The sequence below is a fragment of the Anastrepha ludens genome, chromosome 3, assembly GCF_028408465.1.
Source record: "Anastrepha ludens isolate Willacy chromosome 3, idAnaLude1.1, whole genome shotgun sequence".
NCBI lineage: Eukaryota > Metazoa > Arthropoda > Insecta > Diptera > Tephritidae > Anastrepha > Anastrepha ludens.
This window is the reverse complement of record NC_071499.1, coordinates 47205268-47231884: the sequence shown is the minus strand read 5'-3', so window position 1 is coordinate 47231884 and position 26617 is coordinate 47205268. Positions and strand designations below refer to the sequence as shown.

At 38.2% G+C, this 26617-nt stretch overlaps 1 protein-coding gene across 1 annotated transcript in view; it reads right to left on the bottom strand.

The window, feature by feature from the left end:
• The window catches only part of LOC128857888 (mucin-2), a 92818-nt gene that overhangs the window by 44423 nt on the left and 21778 nt on the right, over nt 1–26617 (bottom strand). The window contains exons 2-3 of the mRNA XM_054093702.1: nt 1171–2412; nt 810–1045 (exon numbers count right to left, since the gene is read on the bottom strand). Coding sequence (XP_053949677.1) covers nt 810–1045; nt 1171–2164 — 1230 coding nt within the window. The 5' untranslated portion in view covers nt 2165–2412. The remainder of the gene's footprint in view (nt 1–809; nt 1046–1170; nt 2413–26617) is intronic.

Below are 26617 nucleotides of genomic sequence, written 5' to 3'. Positions count from 1 at the left end.
GGTTAGTCCAATGAAACAAAAGTAGATTGGCCAAAGTCGCTCAGTCGCCAATAGCTGCATACACTTAAGAAGAAAAAGGAAGACGTACCAGTCGAGTATGGTTGAGAATTCTTTAGTAATCCGAATGTTGTAGTTTTGGTACGTTTTTGAGACATAAAACAACAAATTTGCTAAGAGCTAAATGTAAACAAAGTAATGCGCGAATTTACTTAGAAACAATTTGTGCTTTTGAAAATTATGAAAAATTGGCTTGGTCGACCCTCTCCTCCAACTTGTGGTTTTCGTCTTGATGTTTGTTCTTAAAAGGAGGTACCTACAGTGTATGTTGCTTTGTTGTTCTTGTTGTCGTTGTTGTAACAGCAAAAACATTCACCATACATGTACCTGGAATCCTGCTGGAATGACAGTCCTTGGTCGGATATATAGTAAGTCCGGGTCGTTCCGGTAACGTACAACCGACTGTTGGGAGAACGAATTTGTTATTATAAACTAATTTTCCTGCTAGAAATCATTAAAAAAAACTAGTTTTGGGTTTGAATCTGTAAACAATCGAGTGGCAGTAATGCACAAATTGATTGGGCTAGCGCAGGATTTTCGAAAGTTTCGCTAACTTACTGCAGTGGCAACGCTCAGAGAAATTTAATTGCGTGAGTTGCCGCTAGTGGAGCTTAAAAATGCTACCTAGCTTTGTTGTTGTCATATTTGCTGTTATCGCCTTAGTTTACATACTCATACTATATAGGTATATGGATCACTAAAGCTGATGGTAGCAAGCGATAAGTGGGCATATGGATTTTCCTTTTACTCACTTGTGATGGCTGCGTAATATCAATATCATTTAGCGGTATGGGTTTGTATGCGGCATGTGAATGTGACAACGAAATCTTGGCTCCATCCAGTGGTGACGTCGGCGATGGCGATGGGGTATTCGAATGCGCCGAGTTTGAAGAAAACACTGCTGAGTTGGGTGATGTGGACACGATGCCATCAGGCTGGGTGGGCAGAGTTGTGGCGGTCATTCTTGTCGGCGTTGCAATTGCTTCCACTACACAAATATGTATGTACATAAAATTATAATTAAAAGATAAAATTCATAGACACATACATACATACGTACATACATAGCACATACCAAATCGTAAAACTTTACGACGGCATGCACTAACTCACCTGGCTTTGGCGGCCGTTCAGGTGGCGTTGCTTTGCTATTACGGAATATGGCGCTATTTTCCGGTATGTTCTGATATTTGGGCGGAGACTTTGGTGGCGGTGTGGGTGCTGTAGTCACGATTTGTACTTTAGGATATTGATTGTCGATGAGTAGGCGTGGTATGGCTGTTTGTTGCTTTAGCCGGGTTTCGTTACTATTGTTGGGATTGGGAGAATGCATTAGGTTGTCGATATTAGTTTGTGGCGCGTTGTGTTGATGGTCTTGAGCGTAACCATTTAAACCGAAAAATTTCGATTTAGCATCATTCAGTGCTGCTTTCACCGCGGCTATACTCTGACTGGCTTCGTAATGCTCCGATTGTGAATGTTGACTAAGCGGTCTTTGTGTTGGAGTTGCATTCCGAGCCGCTGTCGTGGCTGTCGTCGGCGTAGCTGTCGCCGTTGCATCAGCTGTTATTGGCGCCAATGTTGGCATTGTAATTAACGGATTCGCCTGCGCTTGTATTGAGCTGTTGCTATTCGATGGTGGCGTTGTATTCGCTGCAAACTGCAGTGTAGTTGGTGTTGTTTGGTCAGTGATGTTTGACGCCACCGGTTGTAGTGCCGGCTGTGGTGGGTATTGTTGACTCGCGCACGGAAGCGTTTGCTGCTGAGGTGTTGATTGCAGTTGTTGTTGCTGCTGCTGCGGCTGCTGCTGAAAAAACGGTTGTTGTGACTCTTGATTTGTTTTCAGTTGTTTACTCTCATTAAACTCGAATGAAATATCGGTGTAAATGGGTGAGCTGGTTGCTCTATTGGCTGTGATAGTTCCAGTCGGTGCTGCTGCTGCTGCTGCTGCTGCTTCTGTTGTTGTTGATTTTGGTAAAGGCGATTGAGTTGATGTCGGCACCGTCTTACCACTTTTTACTACTTTCGGTGTGCTAGTCTGTATGCTGGGCGGCGGCGTTTTCAAATTGTCGTAGACACTCACTGGCCTGTCGTCATGCACTTCCATATTGTGCCGACGTTGTATGTGTAATCGTTTTGGCCCGTTTTGTCAGGTTCTCATCAAACCTTGCACATACATTTGTATGCACCTACTTATGCATGTGTGTGTATATGTATGTGACTTTAGACGCTGCTATGTGTGTGTGCAGTAGTGTACGTATGAGTTTTTTACGAAAAGTACTAATTATCTGAGCACGCCAATGACACCGATCTATGAAGCGCATAACAATTGTCTGTGTGTGTGTGTGCGTATTGCTGGAATAGGAAAATAACGCAAAGCTATTTAATTGATTACTTTTTTTTCGGAAAATTACAATACAAATAATAAATAATATACAATAATTATTCCTAAAAAGCGAAACTAAGTTTCAGGCACGTTCACCCATACATGCATACATACATACGTAATTGCTTGGCGTGCAATTGTTCACAAATGTATACCACTCTAGAAATACCTAATTGGGCGGGAGAGTGGCTGAATAGCATTGCTATAATATGAACTAAATATTTTAGAACACAAACTTCCAGGTAACAATATTAGGTGCACACATTAGGGTGCGCCTTATTTTGCTCAATTGATATTTATTATGTTGACTTAGTCCTTTCCTTAGCCGTGCTCGAAATTTCGAACGTAAATAAAGATATGGTATGAGATCGCAAAATCGCTACCGCTAGTAGAACTGGTTAACACATAAAGAAGAAAAAACAACAATAAACCCCTGACTAGGGACGAAGAATAATACACCATAACTTATTGCCACGTTCTCACAGTTTATTTGTTTCGAATTTTTTTTATGAAAATATTAGGCTGGGCAATAAGTTCGTAGCGTTTATTACCAAAGGCTTTTATTTAAACAAAAAAAACAATAATTATATCAATAAGGAATCCCCAAGAATTTCTGAGTCTTCCGTATATTGTAGTGTACCCTTTACCCGATTTTCAATGTGTAGCTTCCAGTGGATACCTAACTTCCAATGAAAGCGGAAGAACGTGGTTGTTTAAGGGGGGAGCCTGGTTTATAAGGTCACAAAAATCAATGTTTTTTTGTTTTAAGCGATTCCTAATATATTTCAGAATATTGACACAAAGTTACAGAGCCTAATTCTCAATATTTCCGTAGATACAAAGCCAAAGGTGGGCGAGCGTTAGGTTGTTACGCTGTGACCGGACAGCTATAGTACAAACTTTACCTTCTTTTCTCGACTTCTCATTTTTATGATTTCTTTGTATTGGGGTACATGAATGAAAAAAAACTAATGAACCTTTTGAAATGAATCATAGCTTGTTCCCTTCAGTATTAAATTCTCTTCTATTTGAACTAACAAAATAGATAAAAAAAAATTTCAAGATTTTTATGCCAAGTTTAAGTGAATTTTTTTTTATAGAAAGGTATTTTTTTCTTTAAAACCTCCAAAAAGTTGAAATTTTGGAATTTCTATCAGTTTTCTTAGTTCATCTAGAATAAAAAATTATGATAATTAGAAATCCATTTGAATTTTTTGCTTTAGATAATAACTAGCAACCCGCCCAGCTTCGCACGGGTATAAAATATATACCCTATGTCACTCACTGAAAAAATGATTAAAATCGATCCAGTAGTTTTGGCTTATTCATTACTGTCCGTGGCCCGCACGCGTTAAATTTGGAGTAAAACAATTCCCCTTTCTTTATAGCATGAAGATTTCCTGCTATCTTTGGGATATCTAAATTCATACCCTACATTTTTGCATATTAACTTTTTGCATTTTTACATATGTATTTATTTTATTTTTACAACAATTACTATATTACAGAATGTCTTTATATACAACGTTCATAGCCTTCTTGTCATTAGACAATACAAACATGTTTTCTCTAGAGGTTACTCTTGAAAGAGCGACATACAGTTGGCCATGTGAAAAACAGTCAACACTCAAATCTAAGCCTGCAACGTTGAAGGTTTGACCCTGAGATTTATTAATGGTCATTGCAAAAGATGTCTTTACCGGAAATTGTAAGCGTTTAAATTGGAATGGTAGATCCGATGGTATCAGAGGGATTCGGGGAATCAATACATCTTCTCCGGTACCACATCCTGTGAGTATTGTACACTCTATTATGAAAGTTTTCAGTGATTTTACCATCAAACGCGTGCCATTGCAAAGTTTAGGTGGACTTAGGTTTCTTAATAAAATAACAGGACAACCTATTTTCAGCTCCATTTTGTGAGGAGGGAGTCCAGACGGTTTCAAAAAATTTAGAAATTCTGTAGGAAATTGAACAGCTTCTTCCAAATCGAGAACAGTATCGACCGAGTAGTATATTTTCGTCGGCGCATCAATCTTTGAAATAATCAAGTTATTTACTTTATCTACTTGTTCGTTAGTTGGTGACAGAATAGCTCTTTCTTTAAACCAAGATATTGTCTTATAACTTATGTTATCAATGTCTGGATAGACATTGTTGACTAACTCTTGGATGTTGTCTATCAAAACACAAAGGTTTTCTAGGTTAATCCTTCCCTCACTTTGTGTTAATTCTCCATTGCCAACTTTTAGCAGCATCTCTGGAAATAGCCTGTTCTCACGTGAAGATGACGAAATCCTCATATTAGTTTTAAGCTCTAATTTATTGACATACGACTAAAGGTGGGATCTTTTCAGCGAAGCATTTATTTCGTCAGCACGTGTTCCTCGAGTCACAACTGGTAGGATTTGACGGAAATCTCCTGAGAACAGAATTGTACATCCACCCATAGGTGCATTTTTGTTGCGCAAATCGCGCATTGTCCTATCCAGTGCTTCCACAGACGTCTTGTTTGACATGGTAGCTTCGTCCCAGACTATTAATGAGCAGTCACGCATCAATTTTCCTGTATTGCTCTGTCTAGAAACACTACAGACGCTGTTATCATCATCGGTGGCGATTTTCAGCGGGTGCTTCATTGTAGAGTGTGTGGTTCGGCCTCTTTCCAAAAGACTCTTTCCAAAAGAGTAGCGGCAATGCCGGATGACGCAACAGCTAACGCAATTTTTCCGGCAGATCTCAATTACTAATTACTGTTGTAATATCTTGAAAAATATTGTTTTTAATTATATGCTGTAAAGAGCCATATATATTACATAGATCTATATGAAAACAACAATGTATTTAAGGTATTTAATTGGATAAGGATTAATGTTGTACCCATTTGTTGAAATCGCTTCGAAAATAAGCTATTAGTTGTCGTAAAAAGTAAATGACAAAAAATGTTATTGTATGGAATCGATAGCAAACTAAACGCGCTCCGAATCAATAAAAACTATTCAAAAACTGTATTTTAATTATGTGCGATTTACTAATATAGAACCTGAAAATAGCGTTTTATTTCGCTGTAAAATTGTATGTACATATAATTACATGGAATTCAGTACATACATAGATACATATGTACATATGTCCGAAATGAAATAATGCGAGCGATTCGTAAATACATACATACATACGTCACCATACGATGTAATTCCACGTTAATGAGGTGTGGTGAGATTATCGCTTAACGCCTGTTGCTTCATTCGGTTGATAGCGAACACACACACAAACAGCTTTTTTTGGAAAAGAGCTGCTTTTGTTTAAACAATTTTGGTTAAATAACAAATAAATCAATTATTTTTTTGATGCAGAACGAAAGTAAATATTTCAAAGTTAAACTTCAAGAAAGTTTCATTTTAATTGGTTGATTCGTTTATGATTTATGGCCGTGAAAACAAAAAAATTATGTTTTTTTGCCACATTTTGACCGATTGCCACGCCCCCTTTATATATTTCTTCACATTATATAGATATAAACCTTCCTCTTCAATCAATCTATCTTTAAAAAGAAACCGCATCAAAATCCGTTGCGTAGTTTTAAAGATTTAAGCGTATAAGGGGACATAGGGACAGAAAAAGCGACTTTGTTTTATAATATGTAGTGATTACGAGCTGTATCTTGTACGCCAGTTGGAAACTCCAGCGGTGCAGCGCTCTACTAATTTCTATGTTAAACATTTTTTTCAACTTATTTTAACCAGTACACAATTTTTTTATACTTTTTAAATGTTCATTAAAAGATAGAAAAACCTTTGCAGTGCTAAATTAATTTTTTTCTTAAAAACAAAAATCGCAAAGAGATGCAATTTTTAGACCTCATAAACCAGGCTCCCCTCTTAATTTGGGAAATCGAAAGGGTGTAGGTTTATATTTTCTGGTAAATAGCACCAGCTCCGTTTTGTCAGAGTTGACTCGGCGGCCGCAAGTGGCAGCCCAGCGACTGAGTACAGCCAGTGTGACCTTTCCAAAATCTCAGCCATGACTGAGGGAAACGGTCCCAATACCGTTAGGACCACGTGATCGGCGTATGGTACCACCTTAACCCCACCCTTATTTCATATTTTCAGAACATCGTCAATAACAACTAGCCAAAGTAGGGGCGAAAGTACACCCCCTGCGGCGTCCCTCTTTGCACGAATCTAGTGACTTTAGCCCTCCCGTGCCACCGCATTCACTTTCCTGCAGCCAAGCAGGGATGAGATCCAGATACAGATAGGTTTTTCCATCTCTAGTCTGTCTAATACAGTGACAATTGACTCCGCCCTGATGTTATGAAAAGTACCCTCAATATCTATGAAGACCGCCAAGTGAATTGTTTGCCTTTCACAAATTCTTCCACAGTCTCTACGACCACGTGTAAGCATGTTGCGCTCGAGATAATTTGGATTCATGTGCTCTCGGCTATGATAATCAATGAATATTTCAAACACCTTTAGGATAAATGAGGTAAGACTTATAGCTCTAAAGTCCTTGGCCGAGTGGAGACCCCTCCTCCCCGCATTAGGTATGAAAACAACACTCGTTTTCTTTCAGTTGGCGGGAACTTGATTTCTTACAGGACAGAAACCACCAAGGTACTTGTTTTCTGAAGCATCACAGGTAAGATATTGTCAGAACCAGGAGATTTAAAGGGGCAAAAACTAGTAATTGCCCACGTGATTCTGTCAACTGGCAGGATATATTTCGAGGAAACATCGAGTAGCCCTACCTGTCGACTCGTGTCGACAATGTTACGTGGGCTAATAGAATTTTCCGGAAAGTGATTATTTACCAGGTTAGTCAAAGATTCTTCTGCAGGTTCAGCCCACTCCCCATCCTCCCTTTTTAAAAGAGTTCTACAGCCTGGCAAAATCCTTCACAGATTCAATCGATTCGCAGGGTCGAAAAAGGTCACATATTGACTTCAGTGCGCTTGGATGCCGCGTGTGCTAGCACCGCTCGACAAGTGGCATCGATTGGAGTTGCATCAGAGTTATTTGGACAAAATTTGCATCCACAATTTGAACGTTGATGAAACCTGGATGCGGTAGTATGATTCGGAGCCCACGCAAAAGTCGATGCAATAGAGTAGAAAGGCCACTAAAGACATTCAAAGTCAGTATTGAAGGCTATTGCTACTATTTTCTGGGATAGCGAGGGAATATTATTACTTGATGCGAAACTTATGGTTTTCGGTTTCTGGAATATTTATCTAAAGAAACTGCAATAAACGGCCAGCTCTGTGCATATTTACTGTGCCGGGAATGCGAGGCGTCGCTCAGAAGAGATGTGACAAGTTGCCCCGCGGAGTGTCGTTTCTGCAGTGGCAAGAAAGCCTTCTATTCACGAGCCGAATAGTGTAATTTACTTAAGGGCAATTAAGCTGAGAAATAAAAAAAACATAAAACTATAGTTTTCATTTATTAAGCACCTGAGACCACAAATTCATTAGCCATACTTCGTATGTGAAAGTAGTATGTTAAACGTCGATAAAAAAGCTTTTCTTTATTGAGTCTGCATATTTTTCTTACACACTGTACGTTTATACCAGCACATACCAGACCGAATGTGAATGCGTGAAAAAAATTGTATTATTTGGAAATTCAAATTTTCCAATTACTTACTCGTATTTGGAACACACATAAAATTTCCAGCATGTTTCACTCACTAAATTTGTATGGCATAACTTGTCGACACAGTTTCAGAGATTTGCATGAAAAACATTAATTTTTATTGAAAATTCTATCTACACCAGCAAAACAAAATTACTGAAATAAAAAAAATTATTTTAATTAATTCCGGCGCAAAATTATAGTAGCAAAGAAACAAATGAAACCATAATAAATGTCTGTATACACTTATATGCCCGTACATACATATGTATGTATGTATGTGGTGGTTGTCCGTTCAACTGTTGTCGATATCGGAGCGGCCAATTCCGCGCACTAAGCCGACTGACTGGCGTATGGGCTTTCTTTGCCAAATAATTCTTAAACATTTATCTAATTGTTTACCGCAAAATCAACGATAATGCAAAGCGAATGGACTCACACACTCACATGCACACATTAGACAATAGAATACGAGCCGATGTAAGCGCAAGTGCATAAATTTACTTGTGGCGAATAGACCCTGTAGAAAAAAACTGGGCTGAAAATATTTATCACTCTTTATTTCCATAAAATGCATTTTCTATACTTTTTCTTAAAGTTCCGAAGTTTTTACAAGGCTCTATTAAGATCATAGAAAGAAGTAAGAAATAGTCAACTACTAGGTTGGGGAATAATTTCGTAGTGTTTTTACCAAAGACTTTTATTTAAAGAAAAAATATGTTAACTAATTATATATTCGCCTTTGCTGTTTGCAGTCTCTTCCCGCCTCTTGACCAATTCGTTGATACCGTTCCGCCAAAAATCGCCTGTTCTGGTGTCAAAGATGTTGTTGAGCCTCTTAATAACCTCTTTCTTATCGAAGGAAACGTCCTTCGTATGGTTTAACAGGGAGCGGAAAAGATAGTTTACCGTCGGTGGAAGGTTCGGAGAATACGGTGGATGCTAAAGAACCTCCCATTCCAGCCCTTGGGGTGTGGCTTTGACGACTTGTGCAACATTTGGCCTGACGTTGTGGCGAAGGAGTATTGTTTGACCATGTCGATCAGGGTTTTTCAGTCGAACAGCCTTAGATTAGATTAGATTAGATTTGTGGAGGGTTGGACAAGTCCACGCAACTCAGTCAGGAGACCATTGTACTACACCCGGATAGATATTAGTAGAAAGAATAGAGATAGGAAAGATAAAAGGTGGATGGTAAAATCGGATAAATTAGTTTGAGGTCACTCTTCCACAAATCTCTTGGATTCATTGATGAATTTTAAGAGCTCTGGAAGAGGAAGAGTATGAACTTTGTCCATACTCAGTGTATCGCAACCCAATAGCCTAAGTCTGATTCAGGAAAATGCAGGACAGCTATAGAGAAAATGCTCTGCAGTGTCGTCATTCTCAAGACAGGATAGGCATATCGGGCTGTCCACGACCCCCATGGTAGCCATATGCTGACCACAGACGTTGTGCCCTGTGTTTACACCCACCAGTACTCTCAGGTCCTTCCTGCTGAGTTTTAGGAGAAAGGTCGCTCTTTTCCTGTTTTGTTTTTTCACAAAGCACTTGGCTACTCTGCACGAGTTCAACGCAGATCAACGACCTCTGTGGGTAGGCCTCACGAAGTCGTCAACGCATAGTTGAATCGATGCGGAATTGGCACCTAGAAAGGGTTCAGTGCCTAGTGGCATACTTGCAGAGCCTTCATTTGCCAATTTATCAGTTAATTCGTTCCCTGCAATACAACAATGTCCAGGCACTCAAAGAAGACTAACTTTGTGGTGTTTTGCAACACTGTTCAGTTTTGTCTTACATTCACCGTCTAACTTCGAAGAGCAGCGTGGGTTAGCAAGAACTTTCAGTGCAGCTTGACTGTCACTACAAATTCCAATACTGTTGCGCCGCCACTTTTTCTCGATTAGCCAGTACGCCACATTCAAGATGGCATAGACTTTCGTAAGGAATACCGTGGCCATCTGTCCTGTGCCATAGGAGTACTTAGTGTTTTCGTCTAAGTACCATCCAGATCCGCTTCCATCACTGGTTTTTGATCCGTCGGTGTAGAAAGTGTGCTGGTATCCCGTTAATAGGTTCTCTGGACTTAACCATTGATCTCTATCTGAGATTAAAACATCATACTTCCTACCGAAGGTAACGACAGGCACTCGATTGTCCACCGGCATCAAGAACAGTGTGCCCCGCTCCGACAACTGATGGTATATCTGACAGTAGCCAGTGCTTTCTTCATTTCCCCAGACTCCATTTAACTTGAGCCTGTACGCCGCCTTCATCGCTTCCTTTCCATATTGAAGATCTAGAGGTTGCAAGTTCAGAATGAAATTAAGGGCATCACCAGTTGTCGTACTCATAGCACCTGTGATACCCAAGCACACACTTCTCTGTAGCCTGTTTAGGGGTTTTACTCTGGAATTAACCATTGTGTCGAACAGCTTTATTCACGAGGTGTAGCTGGGCAATGTAAAGCTCCTTGTTGACCGTGGCATTCTTTTCGAACATTGCCTAGTGCACCATGTCCTTCCACTCCCACCAAACACATATCAAGATCTTCTTTGGATGAGAATCTGACGTAACACTCGGCTTTGGCGTATCTTCTGGAGCCACCCACACCTTCCTTTGCTTCGTATTGATGTATATGCACCATTTTTCATCTCGCATGACGACTCGGTACAAAAGGTGCTGTTTATGACCGCGTATTGCTCTATAGCGGGCATCGAAATCAGAAGGGCTTCCTATGCGGGACATGACATCAACGTCAAAGTCGCCATTTTGAACTTTGCAAACCATTTCCGTGCTGTAGACTCGCCTATGACACTTTCTCCATACACGCCGCAAATGTCTTGGGCTGCTTCGGCACTTTTTGACCTCGATGAGGAGCAAAGAAGAAGTGCAGGTGTCGAAAATGTTGACTTTTGTCTCCTGGGTATTACATTTCTAAGCCTCAAAACTAGTAAAATATTAAATAACTCAAAAATACTACCAGTTTTGTAGAGCAGAAGGAGTTCTATCGAATAAATAAACAAATCGTTGTAATATAAAAAAATGTAAAAACGCTACGAACTTATTCCCCAACCTAATACATTTTATAATAAGCATTAAGAAGCCACGACACGCCCTTTTTCTGTATTATTAATGCATAATTAGTAATATCTAACACAAATTTTATAAGAATTACGTCTACAAACTTCTTTGTTTTTGGTGGCGTCCAGTTATCTAGTTTTCACTTTTATGTTTCTCCTTAGATCGGAAAAAAGAGTTCAATATTACAGAAAACATGGAAAAAGGTATCTTTACAATCTCAGATTATTTTACAATCTCGTATATTGGGAAAGAAATTTTGTATGTGTAATCTCGCCATTTAATTACGGATTGGGAGCTAAGCTCGAAAGAGTAGATGATATAATTATAGGCGAACCTGTTACAAAAGAAGTAGCTGGGTTCGACATTTTTGTACTTTTTTCACGCAATGTACAATTTTTATTAATGATTTTCTCTGAAGCCACACACCCAATAGCACAAAGTATTTACAAACTAGTTTATCTCTATAATAGGCTTCTCTTCTCCGCTACTCTGCTCGCTACCTCTCTGTTCGGCTCTCTAGACGAAAAATTTGCATATGAAAGCAACAACAAAGTTATGTAATAATAGAGAGGTTCTCTGCTGGCTACCTCTCTGTTCGGCTCTCTTGACGAAACATTTTTATGTGTTAGCAACAAGAAAGTTTTCGAGCTAGATTCGCCGGTAGCGAGTTTAGTTATGCCTCATAAAACGAGTATAACTCACTATTTTACAAACAAATGTAATTTTAGGCAGTTCTATTCCAGCGCTACGCAGAAGAAGAGGTTTATATCAGTTCTTCATTACAGGCGACTTGCCTACAGGGTATATGGCTAACGCATTGAAAAGTGCCAAACAAATGTTTTTTGCCATGCTAAATTTAAGTGGCACAAGACGTTTGCAATTTGCACAATTAGAAAAGCTACACAAAAATGCTAAACAGCGAATTAGAAGAAATAAAAACAAGCAAAGAGCAAAAAAAGAAATCAGTTGAGGAAATTTATCTTTAGTGCTGTTCAGAAGAAATGTGCGGTCGAACGCCAGCGACTACTCACTCACGCGTGTGAATGCATTCAACCGCACTTGCTGACCTTAACACTTTTTTTCTTCGTTATTTAAATTTGCGATTTCGATTTAAATTCGTGAATCATGCATCGGAATAGCTTAATCGCATTTTTATAAGCGAAATTGCCACAGAATAGTAATTGGGCACCGCACCTGATTTGTGATCGTTTTGTTTCTCAGCAGTTTTTGTTTGTTGTCTTAGTAAGCGAAAAAGCGAAATTATTGATTGTTATTTGCCACATTTAATTGAGTTTTTTAAACTTCTGTGCATATGGCCGATTATGTACGCGTATGTTTGTATGATCGAATACTTTTGAATTAATGCTCAAATGTGAATGTGTTAATAAATAGCGGAATGTGTTTATTAATTGGTGTATTTGGAAAAATCATGTTGACTCGCGCATGGGCAACTAAGCCTACAAGCATTTTTTTCCAGTTACTGTTGCCATTCGAAGATTGTTCAAGAACTTTGCTTGTGTATGCTGAGATTTTCTCATATAGGTAATATACATACATACATACATACATTAAGGTGGCACATTTTTCGATATTTGAAATTTACATTCTTTGATAGTACAAATTATGTGTATCCACTGAGGCAAAAACAATACAGTGGACGACACAAGTCTACATACACCCCTCCTTTTCGTTGTTTATGAAGTACAAACACTTTGCTTTCCTTTTCTTATGTTTGTCGCTTTGCTAATATTGATTTTAGTGGCAATGTGCTGAAGTATTCACATCTACAATGCCTCCTAGAAAAGAAATATCAGTTGACGTTAGAAATTTAGTTCTTCAGCACAGTAAAGAGAAAAAATCATATGGCGAAATTTCAAAAATCTTAAACTTAAGTCATGCAACAGTCCAGACCATTGTAAAAAACTTTAAAAATAGTGGTTCCACCGAAAATAAACCGCGCAGTGGCCGCACGAGCAAACTATCTCGCCGATACGTCAGCTTGATTCTAAAAAAAGTGGACAAAAATCCAAAAGTTTCTGCTCCGAAATTGACGGAGGATACAGCAAGCTCATCCAACCAGTGTGTTCATCCAAGAACAATTCAAAGAGTTCTGAACAAAAACGGCTTTCATAGTAGAACTCCACGAAAAAAGCCTCTTATTTCTGAAACAAGAAAAACGTAAACTTCGCCTGGAGTTCGCCAAAGCACACAGGGAAAAGGGAATGGATTTATGGCAAACAAGTTTTGTTTACAGATGATTTGAAGTTGAATATATTCGGTAGCGATGGAAGAGCAAAAGTGTGGAGGGGAAAAAGTACTGCACTGAGTCCGAAGAATTTGGTATCAACAGTGAGGTACGGTGGCGGCAATGTAATGGTTTGGGGAGCTGTTGCTGCATCTGGAGTTGGAAGATTAGTATTTATTGAAGGTAATGTGGATCGTTATAAATACAAATCACTATTTGAAGTCAAGCTGAAGTCTTCGGTGGATGATTTGGAGCTTGGTCCAGGTTGGGTCTTTCCACAGGATAACTATCCAAAGCACACAGCACACATTGTGAAGGATTGGCTGTTTTACCATGTGCCAAGGCAATTAAATACACCGCCGCAAAGCCAAGATTTGAATATTATTGAACATATCAGGGAAATTTTAGATCGAAAAATTAGAAGAAATCCACTTTCAAGCGCTTCAGTACTCAAAGAACGACTAATAGAAGCTGGGAACTTTTGCAGAGTTAACAAATTTAGTCACCTCGATGCCACGACGACTTCAAGCTGTAATTGAGGTTAATACTAAGAACTACTAAGAAGCGATATTACTTAGAGTTAAGTGAAGTTTTTCACACTGGAGTAAGATATTTGTGTACTGTATGTAGGCGTTTGTCAACGTCGGTTTTAGGTGTTTTTGCCATAGCTTTGCTAATTTATTGTAATGCATGGATTTTTGAAGTTGATAATGATTAGAAAAAGCTTTCAAATAAAACTATGTAAAGACATTTTTCAGTAAAGTTTTTGAACTTTCAATCCAGTGGAAATGGCGGGTGTATGTAAACTTTTGTCGGTCACTATATACTATATATAGCTAAAATAAGCCAGTAAAAATATTTGGATAAATGGAGCTAAAACAGAAACGACAGGAGATTTCTGCTGATAACTTCGAATTTATTTATTCAAAATAGTCCCCTCTGGCCTCGATGCACTATTTTGTGCGATCTAAAAGTTTCTCGAAAGAGTGTTTCAGGTCATTGACCGGAATGTCCTTCAGGATGTCAGTACAAGCCTTTTGATGGCCTCCACAGATACAAAACCTTTTCCTTTCATGTCCAAATGCAATTTTCCGAATAGGTAGAAGTCACAGGGCGCCAGGTCAGGCGAATACGGAGAGTGATTGATGATTAAAATGCGATTTGTAGTCAAAAAATCAATCGCAAGTGTGGATCGATGAGATGGTGAATTATCATGCAACAAACGCCAGCTTTCTCCTTCGCGGTAATCAGGGCGAATTCAACGAATGCGATGCAACAAACGCTGCCCGGTTTGGGCAGGTGGCATGAAGTCCTTGTGGACAATTTAATCGTAAAAACTAATGAGCATCGACTTGATTTTTGACTTCTCCAAACGCAATTTTTTGGGTGGTGGCTTGTTTGGAGCCTTCCGTTCGGCACTTTCACGCTTAGGTTCAGGTTCATGTTGGAAACACTACGTTTCATCACCAGTTGCAATGTTGTAAAGGAAGTTCTCGCCTTCCTCTTTAATGAGATCTTTCGAATGTTGAATTCTGACCGATTTTTGGTGCTCAGTTAACTTGTGCGGAATGAAACGTTCACAGACTTTTCGTAAACCCAAATGATCAGAAAAAAATGCTATAAATGTTTTTTTTTTTTTTGAGATATTCAGCTCCGATTCCATGAGTTTTAAAGATGATTTCGGTTTATTTTTGATAAATTTACGAAGAATTTCGATGGAGTTTTCGTTGATTACTGATTTTGAGCGATCCGTTTGTTCATTGTCATTTATGTCCCCACAACCATCTCTGAAACATGTAAACCACTCATAAACTCTGGCACGAGATAGACTATCATCGCCATAAATTTTCTTCATCAATTCAAATGTTTCGGTAAAACAAAATTTGATATTAGCTCTTTGATCGATACTCATTTTTGTACCGATGTCACAAACATACTGACACTTTAGACGCAATAACTTCGCTTGCACTGCACCGAATGTCAGCTAGCTTTCACTGGAAGTCAGCTGGGAATGTAACTTTCAACGCAAAAACTGATTAAAAGGATGGCGCTATCAAAAATATTTTTATGATGCTGGTCTTTTTTAATTTAGACTTCACCTTTATTTACTACAAACAAAGGTGCTCTTTTGAAATACGAAAGTAGAGAGAGAGAACAGAAATCTAAATGTTTATTGGTATGATTTCCCTCGCCTGTGATCAATGGTTTTGAACCTTTTCCATTATTGCGAATTTTAAGTCATTATGCGACAACAACAAAAGGTTGAAATCTACAAGCACACACTAGAAAAAGTGGGGGGAAATGAGAAAATTAGTGCAGCTGTTACCTCCCCAAATATAAAAATGGAAATAGTTCAAGGCCACTGAATCAACGGCGAGCAGAACCAGTAAAAATGTAGATTTCGGTTTTCCGACTGTACTTTAATGTTTTCAAATAGAGACATTTAAATTGAAACTTGAAAAGGTCGAGCCAAGGAGCACCAGAGATTTGGTGGCTCCAAAAACACTCAGGCTAAAAAGTCCACTGTATTTAAAGCTCTGGAAAGGGAGTAGATAACCAAGGGGAAAATTATCAGAGAAAGAGATAGTAAAGAATAGAGACAGAGATAGAGATAGTTAGTCCTGTGAGAATTTTCCAGATTCTTTGGCGAATCTGTAAATATCCTCCAGTTTTAAAGAACGAATATTACTCATTCCCATGACATCGGAACTCAATACCCGTAGTCGCGCTCTAGCAAAGGCAGAGAAAGTGCTCAGGCAGTGCTATCCGCCTCCTCCAAGCCCGACAAGCTCACTGGGTCCTCAATGGTTCCACTGCTGGTCATATGCTGACCCCATGGGTTGTGTCCTGTAATAATACCGACCACCAAACGAACGTCTTTCCTTCCAAGTTTTAGTAGAAAGTATGACAGTTTTCTGTTCGGACTTGTCACAAAATACTTTGCAGTTCGGCAGCGTTCTAGACCGGACCATCGCTCTTTATGCAGATTGCCTACATAATAATAGAGACATTGTTTGAAATATTTATCAAGTGATGTATTCCTGGAAGAGCAGAAGGGAAGGAACCAACCAGGTGGAAGAAAACGAAGAAGAGGCTTTGAGTAAGAGTATGACGACCAACACTAGCGATTTACGTTTATATTAATCCCTTCAAGCTCCTGCTGAATTTCACCAGGCGTGTGATATTTACAGGTAAACCCGCGGGTGTAGCGAAAAAGTGAGACCCCAGGTATCTAAACCTTTGCCCAATAAGAGCACAGCAACTGAGAAAAAGGTGCTGCGATGATTCCACTTCGTCTTCCAGACAGCTTCTGCAGAAAGGTCGTCAAGCAAACCCAAGCCTCACCGCATGGACACTAACGGGTAATGTCTGGTAAGGATACCTATTAAATTCGATAGTTGCGGCTTTGTTAGCCTTAGAAGTTCACTCGAGCGCCCGTGATCTACCCGTGGGCAGAAGGATTTCACGACTTTGCACGTTTGCACACTAGCTCAGCGCTCGAGGGCCATCTTTCCAGTAGACCACAGGTTCTCAAAGGAACTCCAATCCTCTCATTTTGCGATGAAGCCGTCTGCAGGGTCGCCTGCCTAGCCAGCTTAAATTTAGCAAATAAAAAGAAGAATAGAGTAAAATTTCCAACTTTTTATTAAGAATGCCTAGAAGAATTCTGGGTTTACAATTTTGTAGTTCATTCAATATTAGTGACTGAAAATTTGCTTTGATTTTTGACAATTTTTTTGCGCTGAGTTGTTGAGTATTTTCTTCCATATTCTTCGTAAAATACCTCCGCAAATGCGCTTTATATATATTTTTTAATTCTCAGCGTCACATGCAAAACAATTTTCAAAAATCAAGGCGATTTTTGAGCCACTTGAAACTTGCACTTTTTTATCCTAAAATTTCATGGTCTAAAAAACTCCTTACCTTGAAGTTTTCTAAATTCTTAGTAACAGGTTGAAAAATGTTGATGGTAATTTTTTTTTTTTGTTTGTCAAAAGTTTTTGAATTTTGTACAAAGTTGGGACTTTCATTTATATGATTGTTGTTGTAAAATGCTTTATATTTTGACAAAAACATAAACAAGTTAAATACCTAAGAATAGTTAAAACTTAAAAACTCCTAATATTTTGATAGGCAGTGTACTCTCACCTAACGAACACCCCTTTTAAGCGGACATCTCTCATATCCGGACACTTCTTTCAGTACAAATCACAAATTCTTAAGAAAATTAAAAAATGTTTTCAAATTTTTTTCTCTTCAGCGGAAAAGACTAACATAACACCTTATCCCTTTCATAACATATTATTCACTTTTTTTATACTTTTCTTATAAGCGAACAAATTTTTCAGTCCCTTAGGTGCTGCTTCAACAAAGTAGGTGGAGGGGTCTACTCCGACAAACTCGGAGTATGCCAATCATTTCGCTTACCTGATCATTGCAGTGTATTTCAGGCGGAAGTCACTGCCATAAAAGAGGGACTTAAAGAAATAAAAACGAGAGTATTATCCACAAATGAAGTCTTCATTTACTCGGACGGTCAAGCAGCAATAAAAGCGCTTGAATCAAAAACGCACTCGTCAAAAACAGTTCTAGAATGTTTTAAACTACTAGATGACGTATCTAAGTGCTACAAGGTTCACCTTATCTGGGTACCAGGCCACAGGAACATTGCAGGAAACTGTAAGGCAGATGAACTTGCAAGAACCGGTACAACGCTCGATCTCGAACCGGATAAGGCGCTGATACCCATGCCCATAGCCACTTGTAAATTACTTAAAGACAGGGAAACCATCAAAAAGGTAAATACAAGCTGGCAAAACCTCACAGCATGCGAACTAAGCAGACAGACATGGCCGAACTGGAACAGCGGTCGATCGAAGATCTTGCTAAGATTCAACGGAGAATCTATAAGAAAAATGATAGGGGTATTAACTGGTCATTGTTTAATAGGCAGCCACGCTAGAAGGTTAGGACTCCCGTACTTCGATTTCTGTAGATGGTTTGAAAAGGAACACGTAGAGTAAGGATAAGCTCCAGTTGTATCACAATGGACCTGCGGAAGGTCTAAGTGTGTCTTATGACAACCACCCTACCTACCTACCTACCTAGGTGCCCCTTAAAAGAGAGCACACTGTACATATATCTGTTGCGAATTCTAAAATAAAAATCTTTTATAAAGAGACACCATCCTAATGTGGTTAAGATCATATCGAAAGCGTGCCTACTTAAATATATAATGAAAATATTTTTGTTTATCCGATTATTTTTATGTTTTGAATGAATGTTTTTGAGTTTGAACTTCGGCCTTGAGAATTTGGCCGTAAAAGCGGAAATGAGAAAGTCTTTTTGTGTTTTTTTTTTTTTTTTTATTGAAGACCATTTGTTTTTACAGAAATATTTTAATGTGAAATATGCTCGAGCAGATGGCTAGAAATCAGCGCTCATATTTATTTAGGAGCATTAAAACATTTGTATTAAAAGTTTAGTTAGCCTCCATTTAGCAAATGGTGCACACATTTTTTAGGTATTTCGCTTATGCTTTCAACTATGGAAATTATACAGGCCTACTTCCCACAATTAATTTTGCTGACTCAAAGGCAAAACTTTTGAAATGAAAATTCTCGGCGAACTTTTCAGAATCGAAATGCGGAAATGCTTTTTAGAAATCTCAAGAAAAGGAAATGCAGCATTTGGATCCAATATTCTTTAGTACTCAAGTTGCCCGCACTGAAACGTATTTTTGTTTTTTTTTGTGCACTAATATTTAATTTTTAATGGGTGGCTAAATTTCAAGAGCCGATGTTGATGTGAACCACACCTAAACGCCAACGACACCGTTGGACTTCTTTCTTTGGGGTTATTTGAAAGAAAAGGTGTACGTCGCAGCAACAATTCAAGAGCTAAAGGATGAGATAATTCGGCACATTAACGGCATAGAACCTCAATTATGCCTCAGCGTCATCGAAAATTTGGACCATCCGATGGAGGTGTGCCGCCGAGGCCGCGGCGACTATTTGGCCGATATTTTGTTCCATACGTAATTGAGCCATACCAATATTATCATAATAAAGAGATATTACAATAATTTCCTTAAAAAATTGTATTTTATTCAAAATCAACACCGGCCCTTGAAACTTAACCACCCTTTACATATAAATGTAGGTAAAGAGATTTTACAAAACTTGGTTTAGTTGTACAAAACAGTTGCGCACCCTTCCCGGCTTTAGCGAACGCAAAAATGTGAAAGTTTAATATCTTGCTGCCAATAATTATATTTCATTTTAGTTTAGTCATCATTTTAATTAATATATATACTTTTTACATAACAAAAGTGTTTGGGTAACACAAAACGTGCGAAATTAAAAAAATGCACAGCACTTTGCTTAGCCCTAGCAAATTTTTCTGCTGAGTCATATTGCTGATTTTTTTTTAATATGTAATACATTTCCACTCACACTTAGGCCAAACTCTTTCCTCAAGTCTAGGGATTAATTTATTGAAAATATTAATATAATTTATTGGAACTAATAAATAAAATTCAGCAATTTTGCTTTGAAAGATGATTTAGGCGAAAGTTGTTTGCATTCGCTTAGAAAGTTTTTTGATAATTACTATGTAGGCAACATGTATAGGAGAGTTTTAATACTTTACAACTTAGGACGATTTCGTTTCTCAAATTTTCTCACTCCTCACTTTGGCAGGCGAGTTGGATACCCTCAAATTCGGCTGACTACTTAAAACGCTAATATTAAGAAATGCGTGTGCCAGACAAAGATAGATACATATTTGCAGTGCTTTGTGCTGTTTTTTGAGTGAACGAAACACATGCCACATTGCAGTATTGAGTGCAACATCGAATAATTGGTACACTATCATATACTTAGTCTTGCCATAAATTTTGTGACAAATTTTACAATGCACACAGCGAAAACAAGTTCGCCGAAAAAATTTCCGTTATTTTTGCTTTCGTTCGTATGCGTTGGGCCCAAGGCGAATTTATTGCAGGATGCCAGCAAACACATATAAGTAAAACCCTACATGTATTTGTTGTTGCGTTTGGTCCAAGCATCACGTCAAAATCAGTAATCAAATGTTAACATACGAATGTGAACATACCAATACATACAAACAAAGCATATCACTTTGACGTAAGCCATACCTACGGCGAAAAATTCAGCTGGGTGAATGCTGTCACCTTAATAAATCCACCTTGGTTGGGCCTCTTCTTTTCGTCATTTCTCGCTCGCTATCTCTATGCTCGGTTGACTTGACGAAAACTTTCCATGCGAAAGAAGCAACAAAGTTATCGAGTAAATGACGATTTACACACGGAGACGTCCAGAAGGAAGATACTAGAAATTCTCTGTTCATGTCTCATTCGCGGTGACACGGACAAAATTGTTTTCGGCAACATTTTGACGTTTACCTCTTTAGCATCTTCTGGTTCGGATATATTCTACAACCCGCTAACATGTAAAGCGGAAAGCGTACTAATATTCTTGAAAATAGGACCCTTGAGCGTAAATACGCCGCTGGTAGCGGTCCTTCCACTGCAGTACCATTTTTTAAACTCATCCGCCGGAATCGCGTTCGATTCGGAGGTCACAGTTTTCTGGCTCGCCTCGATGGAGACGAAACGCCTCCCCTTCAGCTTTCTTTTCAGGCGCGGGAACAAGAAGAAGTCCGGAGGGGACAGGTCTGGGCTGTAGGGAGGGTGGGGAAGCACCGAAACCTCCATCTTGGCCAATGCAGAGGTTCAGAGGAAGGCGGTGTGTGCCGGCACATTGGCGTGATGAAGGGTCCAATTGTTGACGTGGTCGGGCCGAACCCGGGCGACGCGGTTTTTCAGCCGAAGGAGCACTTCTTTGTAAAATGCCGCGTTTACAGTGCTTCCTGGAGGTACAAACTCCTTGTGGACGATGCCTCGAGAGTCGAAAAAGATGATCAGCATGGTTTTAACTTTGGATTTCGACTTGGGTTACCTGAGCACTGGACAGAGATTGGTCCGCGTAAGCCTCCTTGAGTAGCCCAATGGTTTCGGTACTCGATTTGTTTAGATTCACGCAAAATTTGATCGAGTAATGTTGCTCCAACGATCGCTGCATTTTCGCCACTGCAAAATCCTAACACACTTTTAAAACAGCTTTCACGCGCGGAGCGATGTTGACCGGTTCTAGTGAAAGGGGAAGGTCCAACGATCATTTTCCCCCACCAGCCGATTCGGTTGATCGCTTGGCAGACGCTCCGCGCGGGAAGGCTCATTACTTTTCAATCAAACCCTGTACTTACGATTAAAGAAAACTAACCTCATTAAAAAAAGTATTACAATTTCGTATCTATAAGGGACTTAACTTGTAACAGAACTTATGGCAGGATTATGTATATATTTCATATTATGTTTAAATTTTTTCTGTTATTGAATTTCTACTTCCTTACCCCGAAAAAAGTTATATTCCAATGTGAATCGTGTTATCCCGGGATTACTTTAAATATATCCCCTAATCCCGGGATCACAATTTCACGCAAATATTGGCATCCCTATTACTTTCTCATTTGCTTTAAATGTCAGGATTTTCTATTCGGTGATTTTTTGACAAAAAAAACATCTGTCTAAAATTTTTTAACTTAAAAGTTGAAAGATTCTGTAACACTTTGCACCTCCAAAAAAGGTCATTAAAAATGCTTGTTTGTTTTAATCAATTTTTTTCTAAAACTCACAAAAGCCTCGTGCATTCATTGCTTTGATTAAAAAAAAAAAAATCAAAAGCATTTCTAAAAAGCAAATAATAGCCAACGAGACAATTGTGGGCGGTCGATTTGATGTCCGTAATTTACTCTTCAGCGCACTTGAATGACCTCCCCATACATACACATCTACATATACACACACACCTACGCATAAGTGCATAAAACTACAAACGAGCAGAGGAAAGCTTTATTTGGCCGACCGAAACCACAAACAAATCTACGCCCAAGCACGGTTTTGAATGACAAAACACTTCAATCGAAACAAATAAAAAATGCTTAGTTAGGTATGAAAATTGTTGGGGGAAAAACACAAAAACAATTTTTGCAAGACGCTGCCGACCACTTATCGAGTGCTAACTGGCACGCGCTTCCCACTTCATCAAACACGTTTGGCGTTTAAAAAATGGACTTCCTACAATTTTATGAATATTTGTTAGTAGCTACATACACATACACAGGCACAATTGTGCATATGGATGTGTACAAGGCACGCATTTATACGAATACATGCGCGCATATGCATTTCCAGCTGCGATTTCATATGCCGGCTTTAAACGGGATTTTGCAGAATAACTTACATACGTTTGGCTTGATTTCGGGTAGCGGAAGTCGCTCATAAAATAATTTTTTTAACTTTTGACATAAAGTGTGCGCGCTACGTATTTAGTAGTTTACAGCGAGTTAATGTTTGCTAGCTTTGATCAAATATCGGCGAACTGAAGATTCGACGATCCCACGGCAGGCGGTTCTACGTTACCTGAACGACTTGGATTTATATCCGACCAAGGACTGTCAATCCAACAGCATTTCCCGCTTTTGTATGGGTAATGCTTATGCTGCTACAACAACAATAATAACAACAACGGAAGCTTAGTAAATAAAACCAAGTAGACCTAAATAGGTTAACTTTTGCACAAGAGGATGGGAAGTTTAAAACCAAAACCTCAAGAAAAGATGTAAAAAATTCAAATGCCAATAAAATACAATATTTCAAACTAAAATTTGTTTAAATTAAAAACTATGCTGCAATCTGGTTGAGTACAAGCTTCTATTTTCACAATCTAATGACGGTCGAGAGTGGGTTGATGAGTGATTACCGTTCGGGAGTGCGTAGATTCGAATCGCACAAGAATATAGAGGGTAAGGAGACAGCAGATAAGCTAGCAAGAAAAGGTTCGGCACTAGACATAGCAGAGGCGGTGGCTGTTGCTACCCCATTAAATACAATAAAAACATCCATTGCGTCACACTGCCATGCTTTAGCCGAAAGCAGTTAAGGGGTTACATGGGTTTCGTCGGGTAAAAAAATGCCAATTTTCAATATTTTTTTTTTTCTATTTAAAAAATTATTTATTTAATTCAAACTTTTTTCTGTCTTATAGATACATATTTAAAGAATAATTTCTGAAATTTTCAAACAAAAAAAATTAAAACTCTTCCATTGTGACGTCGTTTCCGGTGACCCCTCGAAAAAAAGGTGCGTCCGCGTTGTCAGCATAACTCCTAACAGGATCATCAAAGATGAAAAAACAAAAATTAGTGCTTTAGTTAAGACCATAAACTCGAGCTTGAACGAAGGAAAGAAAAAAAAAGTAAAAATTGGAATTTTTGGCAGATTTGTTTGCAAAAAAATGAAAATTTCGGTCAAATTTGCTTGACTTTTTTTTTTTAAATAGTTGTATTTAAAAAAAAAACAAAATCCTTCGTTCAAGCAGGAGTAAATTGTATTTCGAACACCTGTGTAAAATTTCATCAAGATCGGTTGAATAGTTTTCGAGAACATTTGACAACCGACTTGGAAAACACGGTTCCGAGAAAAACGGGTTTAAAGTTTTGAGTAACAATAAAAGTGGCTTAGAGCGCACACATTCCAAAGGCTGTATCTCCGAATTTATTATTCGGATCGACTTGAAAATTTAGGATAATATTCCTGAGATGTTGTAGAAATGAATAAGCCAAAAAAAAATAAATCGATTTTTTGAACCAACGAAACCCATGTAACCCCTTAACTACCTGCACTACAACAAAAGCATGGCCATCGTTCAACATCCAGTGGACGAATTACCTGTTAGGATGCTCTCGCTCAAACATTTCATGTATTACTGCAAGTCTTACAGGTCACTGGAAGGTAGGAGATCATGCAGCAAGACTCAGGAAGGTTGAGTCATTCCCATCTGCAGAAGCTGTCAGGCGGAGGGGATGAAAGAAAGTCTTTTCCACTATTCATGCGAGTGTCAAAGTTTAGCCAGAACAAGACTTTGCTCTCTCGCATAACCTTTTCCATAGCAAATTAATGAAATCTCAAACATAGAGAGGAAACATTAAGGAGGGACACCACTGTCAACGCGTGAATATTAAGAGATTTTCATGATTTTTTTTTTATAAGTAGGGATTATTATTTGAGAATCGGACAGATTACAATTTATTTAACATATATTCTGACACAAAATATTATTAAAAAATATTGAAAATTAGAATTGTTATTAATATTAATGCAATGACGTCATAAAAAACTGATGCACCCTGTTGGCCACGATACAGCGGCGAAAAATCATCTGAAAGCAATAAAATAAAAAAATCTTAATCTATATATACATTTTTGAGAAAATGGTGCAAGTTTGGTAAATGAGTGTGTTTTTGCCCTTTTTTTGTTTTCGAAAGGCTTGGAAAAATATAAATTTTTGGAATTTTTAAAAACGGCTATGTACGACTGTAGCCACTATACGTATTAGGGCGGGTCGATTTAAAAATCGCTCATTGCTCTGTAAAAATCGTATTCTAGGGATCAATATAAGAAACTTTGCCGAAGGAACCATACCTCTAAAATGAATTCTGATGTCCCCAAATTTAAAAATATCACCATTTTTGGCCTTAACATGAAAAAATCAGCTAAATGGCTATGTTTTTTCTTTATTTTTATTTATTTATTGTATAATAATAATATCTATTTTTTCTCTTAAGAAATTTATTTAGTCAGAACATATGTAAATGAAAAAATTAATTTAAGTGAGTTATAGAAAAGAAACTAAAAAGTTCGACCCAAATTGGGGGACATCAGAATTCGTTTTAGAGGTATGGTTCCTTTGGCAAAGTTTCTTATTTTGATCCCTAGAATATGATTTTCACAGAGCAATGGGCGATTTTTTTGCCTCCCCACAAATCGACCCGACCAAATATGTATGTACAAAAATTAAATTAAAATCGGTTCATAAGTCTTCGAGAAATCGAAGCCACCGTGTTTAGAAAAATCGTTTTGAGAAAAATGCGTTGAAAGTTTTCATTGGCCGTTGTAAGTCACTGCCTTCACTTATTGTATTGGGTATAACTCCGTCAATTTTCAAGACTTTAAGTGAACATTTTTTGAATATTTCTACTTTAATAAAATGCAAAAAAAATCGATATTTTTGACAAAACAGAGTGGTGTTTCCTCTTAAAAAATTTACTCTTATATCTGGACCTGACTAAAACGTAAAAAAACAAGACATCTTACGAGAACAATGGTAATAAAACGGCGTTAGTCGCTAATTAAGATTAATAGCAGCCGCCCCTCGACAGGCAATGGCAAACTTACGAGTGTATTTCTGCCATGAAAAGCTCCTCATAAAAAACCATTTGCCATTCGGAGTGGGCTTAAAACTGTAAGTCCCTCCATTTGTGGAGCAACATCAAGACGCACGCCAGAAATAGGAGGAGGAGCTCGGCCAAACATGTAATAGAAGTGTACACGTCAATTATTTATTATTTTTATTTTAAATCCTTATTTTGTACTAAATTATATGACAACTCTGTCCAGAACACTTAGACTCGCAAGCCTCCATTGTTTGAGATGTACACTCTGCGAGAAAAGCATATCACCTCAACATTTTGACCAGTTTCGACTACTTTTTTTATTATCCATTCTTTTTGTATGAAAGTATATTTTATTGTCTAACAAATACCATATTAATCTAATTTTAAAACTTTACACACATATTAGAAAAATTCCACAACCTTCTCATCCCAATTCCACGTTTTTTAATTACAAGTTCTAGAAAGGTTTTGGTATACATTTTTATAGCTCATTAAATTTTAGTAGGTACGTAGGTAGGTTGGGTGGTTGTCGTAAAGACACACTTAGACCTTTTGTAGGTCCATTGTGATACCACTAGATAAATTTTAGTTACTTAAGCTTAACTTTAAGCTAAAAGTGGGCGAAAAATATATATGTTATTTTGATATTACATTTTTCCCTCTCTGAATTGCGCCTTTTCCCTACATGCACCTAACAATGTCCAATTTTGCCCTTCTACTCATAGTTTCTAAGAACACTGTTTGATATCACGATACAGTGACGAGCAATGGGAGCATAATCTTGCTCGTTTTCGCACCGAAAGTGAACTTAGTAAAATAATAAGGTGAAAGATGCTTCACTAAGAAGAGCACAGCTTATAGAACTATGCTACGTTCGGGCACAAATCGGGT